The sequence below is a fragment of the Bemisia tabaci genome, chromosome 1 (genome assembly GCF_918797505.1).
Source record: "Bemisia tabaci chromosome 1, PGI_BMITA_v3".
Classification (NCBI taxonomy): Eukaryota; Metazoa; Arthropoda; class Insecta; order Hemiptera; family Aleyrodidae; genus Bemisia; species Bemisia tabaci.
Window position 1 is genome coordinate 34,104,387 of NC_092793.1, and position 13,889 is coordinate 34,118,275.

Genomic DNA, 13,889 nt, shown 5'->3' on the forward strand with positions numbered 1-13,889 from the left:
AACAACAAAATTTCTACGCTGAAGTTTTTCGTCAGCTGTTCTTAGTGTTGCCGTTTTTATATTTTTTATAACCTTTCTTTCATACACTTAAACGTTCTTTTCATTCCTCTTGGAGTTTCTACTTTCTCGCTCCCCTAGTTTTTTTATTTCTATTAATTTATTTGGTTCAACCCTGTTTCATTAAACTGTTACAGATATTTGTGTCTATTTTTCTGAATTTTTTTGGCATAAAATACTGCATGGAATTCGAATATGCCGGAAGTACAGGGAGAAAAATTGTGTAAAATTCTTAATGCAAGAGATAAAAATTACGACGAAACGAAATTATTAGAATTGATGGAAACTTCTATTGTTGAGGAAATTGAAAACTTGTAAAAATCTGTAACATATATAAAATAAAGCAGCATCTAAATTCTTTTAGTCGATTTCCATTAAACGATTTTCATTGATATTAATAAAACATTTTACAAACGAACTGAATTTAGTATTTGAGAAAGTGAGTATTGCCCGTGCGGAGCGCGAGGGGCCAGCTAGTGTCTAATAAAGTATGTATCGTGAATCTCACCGCTCTGGTCTTCCTTCACCCAGTTATGGTGAAAAGGAAGGCTGCAATGTTGCAAACGGAGATACGTAGTTCTGCTCTTTAGCCATCAATTAGATAGTTGGTTTTGGTTACTTGATAACATTTTAATTTAGAGAATGAAGTCTTAATGACGAGAGGGAAAACATTGGCGTGCTTGTATTTCTCATTTGTTTATTTTTTTTTTCTTTTGCCTCGTGCATGTGCCAGAACAAGTCCATTGCAAAGATGAAAATCTCTTGTCACGTAAACGATTAAAAAAATTCAAGCTGTACGTGCTCTTTGTTTAGGCACAAAAGACAATAAAAACTCAAAACAAAATATCATAACTAGGTACTCTATAAATTTACTAGATAGAAAGAAAAAAAAAACACCCATAAATTTCGTGTTTTTAGGAACGAAAATGATCCACAATTTCAGGCTTTGGTTTTTGAGAGGCCAGGAGTAATATCTCAGCTTCTTGCTCGTTTCTGTACATTCTTGAATTCTCTGCGAGCGGCTTTAACGCATACATCCAAGCAAGGGCTCCAATTCCTAATGCAATTGAAGCTGCAAGAGCCGGTGACAGTGGGGATTTTACCGCCCACTGAGATACTGATGAGGGTGAATTCTTTGATGGCTTAGACATCTGAAAAAAAGAAAGAAAACATAGAAAATACGCAAACTTTCCTTTTAAAATTGCACACAGCGAGAATGAAAAACACCGACAGATTTAAGGGTTACTAACTGACTAAATATTTAGCTTTAATTGGTTAGAAATACCCATTCAGCAATGCAATGGGGTAAGAAAAAAGAGGAACCCAGGAGTGGGAAGGAATTAAAATTGAATACCAACATCGCAGCATAATAAGGAGAATGGTTTTGCATCATTCGGCGCGACAAATACTTAAATAATAAAAAACTGCTCCTGGCGGATCATTTCAAAGTTAGAGAAATCTATTTTCTGGCGCATGACTAATGGAGATGTTGCATGTGTGAGGAATTTGACTTTGTCAGGAATTGAATTTTTGACTGATGATTCTTGTGCAAAAGTTTGCGAGAAACACGATGGTGTCAATGGTTTTCTCTGAAATCAACTCCCAAGCTCAAAAAAAGCTCTCAAGTTGAGGCCAAAATGGAGGGGATATCCCACGCAATCCTGAGAGTTCACCTCTACATCAAGACAAACTCCTCATCTTCATGCAAAGATAGGGAGCAAATACATTGACAGGGCTGCCACTTTATTTGGGGACTCCAAAACTGAAAAACGGCAACCCTGTTAATGTATTTGTTTCCTATCTTTGCATGGAGAGTTTGTTTTGATGTAGAGGTGGACTCTCAGGATAGCGTGGGGCAGTGGCGTGCGGTGGGTTCAGTGACAGGGCAAGCTCTAGCGTTCGCCATCGGGGGGGGGGGGGGGGTGTTAACGTAGCCTCTTTCTCTTCCCCCTCCCCTAGCCTCCCTAGAAAATCTTAAAATTTTACTCTATTTGCTCTATTTTTCGGATGAAATCTGATGGAACGTAACGTCTTGAAAAACTGTATTTTTATTTCTTTCTCTCTTATTTATGATTTCGTTTACTCAACTTGTTTCGAATGTTATTGAGCATTGGAGGACGGCTCCTTACTCATAACTCCTAATTTTGCCACTTATTTGAGGTATTATAGTCTTTATTCTACAGCATTTAAAATTTTTTGAGTTACTTAAATTCCCCCCCCCCCCAAAAAAAAGGCTTTCTGCATTTAAAACATGATTGAGAATTGTCTAATTCATCACCAATTAGATCCAAGTGAGCAAAATTTTATAGAATATAAAGGCATTTGTTCCGGAGGAACAATTAAAACCGCGACGGAAAGAGGGAACAAGATAGCGCATCGGAGGGAGAAGCAGCGCGCTGCGGTGACGGGCCAAGAGGTGGCCAAGAGAAGCGAGCTGCGATCGCGCAGCGAAGGGCTCGGACTCGGAACGTACCGCGCTCCCCGCCTGCCTTGATTCCGCCGCCGAGCAGTGGCTCTCCGCTCAGCTGATCGCAAGCGATTCTCCAGCGCATGAGTTGGCCCGTGTTCAGGCCGCGCAGCGCGCTGCGCCACCTCCATCCGCTCTGCCGCTTTCCTACTTAGGTGGCTCTATACGTATTTCTGTCTCCCTCTCTTTCTGTTTTAATGCAATTTACTTACTGAACGCATTTTATAAATTATATTTGCTAAAATGTAAAAAAATTTAATAGGTGTAATTTTCTTCTTTCTTTTGAAATCTTTGGGCAAGCAGTGCTTGCCTTGCTTATCCGGACCGCACGCCACTGGCGTGGGGTATCCCTCCATTTTGGCCTCAACTTGAGAGCTTTTTTTGAGCTTGGGAGTTGGTTTCAGAGAAAACCAGTGGCACCATCGTGTTTCTCGCGAACTTTAACATAAGAATCAACATTCAAATCGCAAATTCCTCACACATGCAACATCTCCATTCTCGCTCGTCCGACTCACACCGGCATCTGCGACACCCAAACGTCATATCCGTTATATGGATATAATCCTAAGGTTTTTGGGAAAATGACATAGACAAATCTGTTTGTCGATGCCCTGGCGCCATCATTGCCGTCTACCATGTGCCTTGGACACCCAACCCAAAACTACATAAAGGTCTAGAGTTATAGGAGCGGTTCTATTACCTATGGTCAAACTGCTGGTTACATTTGACAAAAGGATAAGCACGAAAGTGGCGTTTATCACCTGTTGTTAACACGAAGTCCTAGTCTTTACTCGGCAGAGAGAAAATTTGAAAAATATTAAGCAGGTACTTTGACCACCTGTCATATACTTTAACCGTGGGTTTTTAAATCCTGGTCTATTATTAATTTTTCAGTCCACTGCGAAACTTCCTCCGTTAATTCTGGTAGTTCTCCTTTTGTTCCAGATTGGATTTTAACCAAAGCAAAGGATAAATGAGGGGCTTGGAGGACAGGGCGCATGAGCGCACTTTTTTTGAAAAATTGAGAAATAAATTATATCACAAGTATAACTAGCCTGAAAGCATATTCTGTGGAAACTTGGCTCCCAAATTCCAATTTTTAAGCATCAAATAGTAATTTCGAACTTTCTTTGCGCCTTGAGGATCCATGTATTTTCGAAACCTCAAACACGATTTCTCGAAATAGCCCATTCTGCACTTCTGCCCCTTGTCCTCCAAGCCCCTTATATGTGACTGACGAGAGGATAAACGCTCATCCTCTGGTTACGTAGCGAGCAAATTTGACCAGAGGTGATAGAACCGGCCATAACCTGATAGAGAGAGTGGGGACATGACACCCCTCCACCTTCTGTGACGGCCTTAAGACTCCAAAAAGGCGGCGCTTAGTTCTGATTTTCGACGATGGGAAGGGGGTCGTTGCTAACTGTTGACGGTTATCACCAGCTGCACTCGATGCCAACTTCACTTTATCCGAGATGATTTCTTTGGAACATGGCACACGATTCGCCGTAAAACTATGTAAACACGTCGTCATGATAGTGCATTTGAGTAAAGTTCCTGGGATGGTATGGAAATAAAATCACACTTTAAGCAATTTTATATTAACATCGACTTTCGACGTCCGTCATTTTCGGGTTCTAAGAGCTTCATGAAGCTCAAGATGGAGGATCCGCAAAAGCGGTAGGCACGGCTAGAGTACCTTTATAGACAGAGTATGGCCATTCGTATCTTTTTATTACAGGAAAACTGTTCCGCTTTTTGATTGGTCAACGAGTTTTTAGGCTTCAAGATGCTCTTACGGCCGTGAATAAACAAACAAAATGGCGGCTCAACGTAACATCAATAAGAAGCTAAATTTGACATTAATTTCGATTATGCGGCAGTAACAATTGTTACTGACAAACACGAAAAACACACGAAAACATTGTTAAATCGCAAAAACATTGAATCACGTTAAATAGCCTTTCACCTTTATCACAGGAGGATGTAAGATGTGCATAACCTCAATCTTTTTTTTTTTTTTTTTTTTTTTTTTTTTTTTTTTTTTTTTTTAATTGAGAGTTTAGTGGCTTCTATTCCTTTAGGAATCTACAGCCATCTATAGGCACTATTTATTGTCCGAAGACATCAGGGAGTTTGGTAGACATCCATGCTCGGGCTTACAAATTTTCACGGATTAAGGCCGAGCGAATTCTGCTTACAGATCCACTCGTCAGTTCCATGAAAATTTGTCGCCACCACCGGGATTCGAACCCGGGACCTATTGACCTAGAGTCAGACGCAACCTCAATCTTACTTGCTGGTAACAGCCATCTTGTTTGTTTATTCACGGCCGTAAGAACATCGTGTCAGCCTATTTTCACGCGACCAATGAAAAACCGAAACAGAAATGGCCATACTCTGTCTATAAAGGTACTCTAGGCGCGGCGATACTCCTCTACCAAGTTACTCTGCCAAGGCTGATCGACCCAGATCAGTACGTTAGAAAAGCTAATAACTTTTGCATTACGGCGACAAAGGCTGTCCGCGTTGCCAAAAGATTCCCCGATTTGTGTGTCCCACTCTTCTGTTCACCCGGTCCGAATACAATGGTCTCCTGAGTCTATGGACCATCAACTGAACAGTTGAGTCCCTTTTACCCTGAGTTAAGACAACTCAATTCTGTTTGACCATGGTGTCACTAAAGGGTGCACCCAAACGAACAATGTTGAGGGATAAGGATAAGGTATCCTACGATGTCTATCTCCCAAAAACTTATCCAAACCTAACCAAAGAAATTGCAATAAAATAAAATGAGATTGATTTGTACATCATTTCATAATCTATTTTCATTTTGGTGCGATGAAAATAACAATGTACTCTTGATAAATCACAATTAGGTTATGTTTTCATTAGTTTTGTTCACATTCGAGCCACCGCCATCTTGTTGCACACTTTTGTGACACCATGAGCGAGCACCAATCAGAATTGGATTTTTTTAAGGACACTTCAAGCCCAACCAGAATTGAGTTGTCTTAATTTTGGGTAAAAACGAACTCTACTGGACAGTGCGTAGGCATTCCAAGAAAGATCATTGAAAAGAAGTAGTACTCTAAAAACAAAGCCTTCGACAATGTAAGAAAATGAAAAATAAATAAAGAAATAAGCAAAAGAAAAAAAAAATAATAAAAAAATAAAACAAATTGGTAAGAAATTCGCAGTGGATGTGTTTTTGGGTGGGGAAAGCTAAGTTCCCATTTTTTTAGCGAACCTTTATAGGGAGAGTATGGCCAATGGGCCCCATTAAGGACTTGGGGGCCCTCAAATGGTGGCGCTTTGTTCGTATTGGGGATGGAAGGGGGGTCATCGCCAACTTTTGACGATTATCACCTGGTTATCACCTAGTCATCACCAACCGCACTTGCTACTAACCTTCCTAAAACTAACACGATTTTCCTCGAAAATAGCACACACTTAGCCGTAAAACTATGTGAATACGTCGCAGTAATGCATTTAAGTTAAGTTCTCGTTGCGATAAGCAAATAAAACTACATTTCGAGTCATTTTGTGGTTACGTTTACTTACAGCGTCCGCCATTTTTGGGCCTTAGAAGGCTCCATTCGGCCTAAGATGGCTGAGCCAATCCATCTATTTTTTTTTTTTTTTTTTTTTTTTTTTTTTTTTTAAGCGACTTTTATTATCAGAGAACAAAATAATACATAAGTAATTACAAAGACTACAAGTAATTACAATACGTAAGTTGACAAAATTGAAAAAAAAAAAAAAAAAAAAAAGGAAAAAGGTAGAAAAGAACAAATGGAGATTAGAAATGAAAAACATTAAAACATCCCTACCTCCGTTACCACAACGGTGAGTCTGTGGTGGATTTGGTTGCCGTTTCAATTCCTTCTTTGCCCCTTTTTTCTCAACTTAGGGTCCTTAACCATTTTGAAAACCATAGCGATCACCACGCGATTGAATTTGACATGCTGTCTGACTCTCCCCCTCCAACCAAACCTGTGTCTATAGGCTGGTGGATCTCTAAAGAAAAAACTCCGTCCTTCTTATCCAAAGTAGCTCGCTTTGTCACCTTAATCTTAGCGGCGACAACCGCCCTTACGGCACAGAGTTGCCAAGAAATCTTAACCTATTCCCTTAATAAGAGTTTTGCAATAAAGGGCCCTTCTTCTAAGACGAAGACTTCCTACTGGTGGACAGTGGACACCCGAAATAGCATCTGTCTGCAAATCTTGCCTTAAAGCGCGCAAGCGCTTGTACAAATTGAAGGACATATCAAACACTGGAAGCGACCAACGATACTTAGAATTTTCCAACTCTTGCAAAATTTTGAATGACGCAATGAATAAAGCTAAAACTCTCTGTTAGGATAATCATCTGGGAGAACTTGAGGTTGATTGCTAGGGGAGGGCCTACAAATTTATGCGTAATAAATTTAAGTCACCTAAATCCGATGACAACGAGTCATTATACGAATTCGAACTCAAGGCGGTAGTCTCTGAACTTTTTCCACTGCACCCTTTCATCAGGGCCGGATTTACGTTTTTGGAGAAATTTTCGAGTTGCCCCCTCGCACCACAGATTAGTCCAGATCGCTAACGTCCAATATAGCTAATGCTTAGAAAGCGTGAGTAATTTTGCTACAGGTTAGACAACTTTAGAAAATTGATGGCACTACCAGTAGTGAAAGATTTTGACCGGAGCGAGAGAAAGGAGGGGTATCGTTAAGGGCCTTTTTTGGCCCCACCCTAAAATTCCTCAACTCCGCGATTTTTTGGTCATTGAAGGTCTATATTTTACGGAATGCACAATGGTTTTGTCATTTCCGGTCTATTTCGGGGTCTACCACTGGCCTAAACATGGGTCTGAAGGCCAATTTTGGCGAAAAATGCGGGTTTTTCAGCATTCGACGCGCTGTTTCGTAACGATCCCTTCGGAGGACAAAAAAATCCTTCAAGTATGTTCATTAGGGATGTAAGAGAGTCACTTTGGCCAATTTTCGTCGATGTCAAACTTTGCGCTCATAGTTAAAAAAAACTTTTTAGAATTTTTCTTGTTTTTCATCATTATTTAAAATGGCTTAAAAAAGGCGACTCGTCTTACACCAGAATTAAACTTTTTTGGCAGAAAATGGTCGTGGGTGGTCAAAACCTTCCTCTAAGAACTTTTTCGATTTAAAGCCCCCCAAAAAAGCCGGTGTTGCCATATTTCATTGCCTAAAATCATAGAAAACCGAGTACTTATTTCAGTATTTGGGGGCTATTTCTCGTCGAGCTCATTCAGAAAAGTCCAAAAACCTTCATTTTTCATATGTTATGGCCGAATCACCAGTAATTACACACATTTATCTAACTACAGAACCTCCCATCGCGGCACGGCGTTGCCACATCATCGAGGAAAAATCGAGAAAAATCCACGTTTCCCTGGTTTTGAGCCATTTTTTCGGATTATGCGGATGGAATAAAGTTGAAAGACTTAAATTGCAGTATTCAGAGATGCAAGTGGATCATACCTTGTGCCGGTATTCATTATTTTAATATATTGCGCTTATAGACAACCCATATTCTTACGATTTCTAGGCACGATATTTGCGCAAGAGGATGCGACTTTCAAACATTGGCCGTGATCTGAAGTCCGAAAGAAAGTAAGCCATGTGTCAGAATCGCGAGTCCTCAATGCTGAATTTTTACCCGCCCTGACAACCACCACCGTCCCCCCTCCCTCCCCCAGCCCTCTTATCGGCAGCGATTGTTCAGAATTCTGCTCCCCTAAATTAATTTAAAACAGTAACTTTTTATCTACTCCACCTAAATTCGCATTTATTATCGCATATATTATTAATATCGCATTTCGCACATTTCATTTAGCAACATTAAACTTGAATTGAAAATTGTCCTTACCCTCGAATAATACTGCTGCCCTTGTTGCCCCCTCCTCTCTTCTCCGGTTTCCTTCACTCCTCTCCAGTTGCATCTTCATCTGTCGCCTCTTCATCAGGTTCCTCGTCCTCTCCATCAGACCCTGCCCCCGAACTGCCGAATTTGCCCTGTTGTCTATGTCAGAATTATATGCAGCTTCATCAACGCATTTAGACCATCCAGAATAGGGGACGAAGATGAGAATTCCACCATCATTGCGCAGAGAATGTTGCGTTGTCTGATGAAGAAGCGACAGATGAAGATGCAACTGGAGAGGAGTGAAGGAAACCGGAGAAGAGAGGAGGGGGCAACAAGGGCAGCAGTATTATTCGAGGGTAAGGACAATTTTCAATTCAAGTTTAATGTTGCTAAATGAAATGTGCGAAATGCGATATTAATAATATATGCGATAATAAATGCGAATTTAGGTGGAGTAGATAAAAAGTTACTGTTTTAAATTAATTTAGGGGAGCAGAATTCTGAACAATCGCTGCCGATAAGAGGGCTGGGGGAGGGAGGGGGGACGGTGGTGGTTGTCAGGGCGGGTAAAAATTCAGCATTGAGGACTCGCGATTCTGACACATGGCTTACTTTCTTTCGGACTTCAGATCACGGCCAATGTTTGAAAGTCGCATCCTCTTGCGCAAATATCGTGCCTAGAAATCGTAAGAATATGGGTTGTCTATAAGCGCAATATATTAAAATAATGAATACCGGCACAAGGTATGATCCACTTGCATCTCTGAATACTGCAATTTAAGTCTTTCAACTTTATTCCATCCGCATAATCCGAAAAAATGGCTCAAAACCAGGGAAACGTGGATTTTTCTCGATTTTTCCTCGATGATGTGGCAACGCCGTGCCGCGATGGGAGGTTCTGTAGTTAGATAAATGTGTGTAATTACTGGTGATTCGGCCATAACATATGAAAAATGAAGGTTTTTGGACTTTTCTGAATGAGCTCGACGAGAAATAGCCCCCAAATACTGAAATAAGTACTCGGTTTTCTATGATTTTAGGCAATGAAATATGGCAACACCGGCTTTTTTGGGGGGCTTTAAATCGGAAAAAGTTCTTAGAGGAAGGTTTTGACCACCCACGACCATTTTCTGCCAAAAAAGTTTAATTCTGGTGTAAGACGAGTCGCCTTTTTTAAGCCATTTTAAATAATGATGAAAAACAAGAAAAATTCTAAAAAGTTTTTTTTAACTATGAGCGCAAAGTTTGACATCGACGAAAATTGGCCAAAGTGACTCTCTTACATCCCTAATGAACATACTTGAAGGATTTTTTTGTCCTCCGAAGGGATCGTTACGAAACAGCGCGTCGAATGCTGAAAAACCCGCATTTTTCGCCAAAATTGGCCTTCAGACCCATGTTTAGGCCAGTGGTAGACCCCGAAATAGACCGGAAATGACAAAACCATTGTGCATTCCGTAAAATATAGACCTTCAATGACCAAAAAATCGCGGAGTTGAGGAATTTTAGGGTGGGGCCAAAAAAGGCCCTTAACGATACCCCTCCTTTCCTCTTGAATCTGATTATAAAGCTTTAATAAAGTATAAATAGTGATGTGTAATAATGGTTTTTGATCAAATACAATTTTATCAAGTACTGTCATGCTAAGTATTCTGTTTCAATATTCTTATAACAGTTGGTAGCAAATTAACTGCTCTCATGGGGGCTTGGCGGGAATTCAAAACTAGGAACCAAAAGTCTCATTTTGCTAGGATTTTGCATTAATGTTCGGTTTCTAAGGCTTTAAACTTCAAAAATATGATATATAATAATCTGGCGGTGAAGATCGATTCATCCAGAATAGATGAGAGGTAGACATTCCAAATTAAGGGGTAAAGTGCTGCATCTTTTGATCTGGAAATATTGAACCACATAGATTCTACTGAGAAACTAATCCTTGAATTCTTCGGAACATTTCATCTCACAAAAATCTGTAAAAGAAGAGTTCTCCCGCCAAAAATCTGCTGAAAATAGCCAAAATTTCAGTTTTGGTTCCTAGTTTTAAATGCCCATGGATTTTCCCGCCAAATGGCTTTCACAAAACTACTCACGCTCTTCCGCCGATGTTAGCGATCTGGACTAATCTGTGCCTCGCACGCCCCCCCCCCCCCCATCCGCCCGCGCATTTCCCAACCCGACGGTCTTCTTTGGTTACTACGTGCTAACTCTAACTAGAGTCCCTTTATACTGGGGGCCGATTTTATCTCCCCGTGTCAAGACGGTGTCAGAGGCGTATCAGCGTCTGACACCGGTGTTGGCTCAAACCTCGATTTTATGTCGATTTTCGCTGCGTGTCAAACCCGTGTTTGGGGGTGCGCGTCGGTGTTTGGCTGACACGCCTCGGGAGCTGTGTTCCAGGCCTTGACACCGGTGTTTAGCTGATCCCGGGTGGGTTCATGACAAAGAATTGCATCGCGGCTCTGCTCAATGCTAGACAAGTCTTATCTGAACGTGTTCCAGCAAAGTTTCAGAGTGAAGATTTAAAGATTTTTGGAATTGTTTTGTAATGAGCTGATAGGAATTTGTACGCTCTTATAAAAAGGTCGTATAACATTTTCCCCTAAAGTCAAGGGTTTAAAAGAAAAATGAGTAAAAAGGTCACTGATCATAAGAATTTTTGTCTCCACCCTTCTTTACCTAAAACCGTTATTTTTGGTCTCAAAAATTATTTTTTCGAAAATTTTGTGTAATCGACCGATAGAAAATTTAACGGTCTTTACAAAAGGTCCTATATAGGACCTTTTGTAATGTTATTTAACATTCTCCTCTAATATTGAAAGGTCTAAAGGAAAATGAGGAAAATGGTCTTTACAAAAGGTCCACAACATTTTCCTCTAAGATTGAAAGGTTTCAAGGTTCAAGGAAAATGAGAAACTACGCTAAACTAACATCACGCCCAAACAAAACATAAGGAAGTACATGTAACCCAACAATAGTAAACTTTTTTCGAGTGAGTGAACGATTCCGGGGGCAGAAACCAAAACCAGGTACCCGTTCCTGTTACTGTTAACTACGAAACTAAGAGAAAGTTTGACCCTTAAAGTCTAGAGTCAGGTCATTTAAAATATGGAACGCAATAAATTAATGGTTCCCTGATGTAATTTTGCAAAGTTTGGAAAAAAAACCCAAAATCTGGCGCCCTGTGCAGCTGCACCGATGTACCGATGCCTATAATCTCTTGGCAGCAGGCTACTGTAGAGGAGGAAATTGCCCCTTTCACGCATGAGGAAGTCAAGCGCGCATGTTCACACCTTAAGCCCAAAAAAGCCCCGGGACCAGGTAGAATCCCTCCCGAAATCATCAAGTCTTTCGTTAATTCTAATATCTCCCGTTGCACAGATATGTTCAACAACTACCTGCTTTCTGGTACATTCCCCATAAAATGGAAACGGGCAATATTCTTCCTTTTGCCTGAGTCAAAGAAGGCTGGTATTAAAAAATATAGGCCCATCTGCCTCCTTGATGGTCTCGTGAAGATATTTGAACACCTCATCCTTTTTAGACTTTCCTCACTAACTGACCCCCTTTCAGAGAGACAATTCGGCTTTAGAGCTGGACAATCAACACTAGATGGGATAAATAAGCTGCGCGACATAGTCCATTCAACCAATTGGTAATCTATTAACTCCTGTTAGTTTAAAATAAACATAACCCATTACTGGACTAAAAGGGGTGTGTTAAAGCTGTGTCATGTCCTAGCAAATGCTGTCCTCTAGTGACCTAATTGGAACCTATGTGTGCTTGACCAACTTGCCTCATGGCGTCATTCAGTGTGCTGATCTTGTTAACGAAGTTTAAGAATAAAATGGATGAATGAGTAACAGTGCGGATGTTCACTTTTTTCCCACAACTCTAACACCCCCCCCCCCCCCCCGCCTTGATTCCACCGCTAAGCAGTGGCTCTCTGCTCAGTCCATCGCGAGGAATTCTTCAGAGCATGTGATGGCCCGTGTTCAGGCCTCGCAGCGCGCTGCACCACCTTCGTCCGCTCTGCTGCATTCCCACTTTTGTGGCTCTATACGTATTTCTGTGTCTCTCTCTCTTTCTGTTTTTACTGCAATTTACTTACTTAACACCTTTTATCACTAATATTTGCTAAAATTTAAGACATGCAATACATGTAATTTTCTTCTTCCCTCTGGAATCTTTGGGCACGCAGTGCTTGCCTTGCTTATCCGGACTACACGATACTGCGTTCACTCTCTGGTGTTGTTACCACAATGTCCCCTATTGAGAGACTGCATTTTGCTAAAAAGAAAATCCACTTTGATGCATTTGTGAGAGACAAGAAATAGTAATGTGTTGAAGTGATTTAGGACTATATTTTCCACTTACCCCTGTTGAATTGCAACTGAGGCAGCTGGTTGAGAGTTCACGTTCTTTGATTTTGAATTGCTCTCTCATTAAGTTGTTGCTTCTGAAGGATTTTGTGGACCAGCAGTCTCAGATGAATCAGGAGCCACACCCTTTCCTGCTCTGCGTAATTTTTCAAAATGTTTACTTAACACCGGGGGCCAGACATATAGACCTGCTCCTGTTCCGAGGATGGCAGCGACAATAGCTTGCATCAATGTAAAATGACGCTTAATGCGCATAACAACCCGCAAAAAACCTAGAGCTAAATGAGATGAAGCTGCAACCAAGCTACAAGGTTACAATTCAGAAAATGTAATGAGGATTGTGAGGATAGCCTTAGAAATTCTGTGGTAAGAAAGGTGAGGCATGGATGAGGCAAGCAACCTCCGAATAAACTTCAAGTGAGGTTAGAAAATAAAACCAAGGACTCTCGAAAAAAATAGGAGCTCACAAAACTAGATACTTATCTAATGCCACCAGAAATATTACATGAAAAATTCACTAAACATTTTTAGATCAGTGGAATGGAATAATTCCGGCTGAGCCCTTAACATGCCATCCATCACACGCACGACCAATCTAGAGTGCTAGACGCTAGAGTCCCTTTATACCCAGAGTAACGACGACTCGATTATCAGCTGACTGGCAGCCGACCTTGGCTGGCCATGGAGGCCGAAACTAGAGTACCTGTATAGGGAGAGTAGCGACAGATCTGAAACTCCGAAAGTCCATCAGGCCTTCACCGATGCCTCCGCGAATAAAGTTAGGGCCCAAAAGGGCAGCCAACCTATGAATTTCGAATGTCCAGAGCGATTTACAAATACAATTGTTACGAACCGTCGTTTAGAAAGCATGTATTTGGTTTACTTTTTGCATAAATTTACTTATTTTTGCGAAAGAACGCTCATTTATGTTCATTCTTAGCCATCTTGGTTAGAATTGAAAGCTGTAGGCTGGCAGTGAAATTTTGTGTGTTAGAAGTTGCTCAGAAGGGTGGCTGCACTTTTGGGCCCTAAGCCCTCCATGAACCGATCTGTCGCTACTCTCCCTATACAGGTACTCTAGCCGAAACTAGT

At 40.9% G+C, this 13,889-nt stretch overlaps 1 protein-coding gene across 1 annotated transcript; it reads right to left on the reverse strand.

Annotated features, from left to right (window-relative positions):
- Positions 1-906: 906 nt before the first annotated feature.
- Positions 907-13,437, reverse strand: LOC109029786 (uncharacterized). The gene is made up of 2 exons (XM_019040420.2): positions 12,793-13,437; positions 907-1,208 (listed from the first exon to the last, which is right to left on the reverse strand). The coding sequence occupies exons 1-2, from the start codon at positions 12,859-12,861 to the stop codon at positions 972-974; spliced, it is 306 nt and encodes a 101-aa protein (XP_018895965.1). The 5' UTR covers positions 12,862-13,437; the 3' UTR covers positions 907-971.
- Positions 13,438-13,889: the final 452 nt, after the last annotated feature.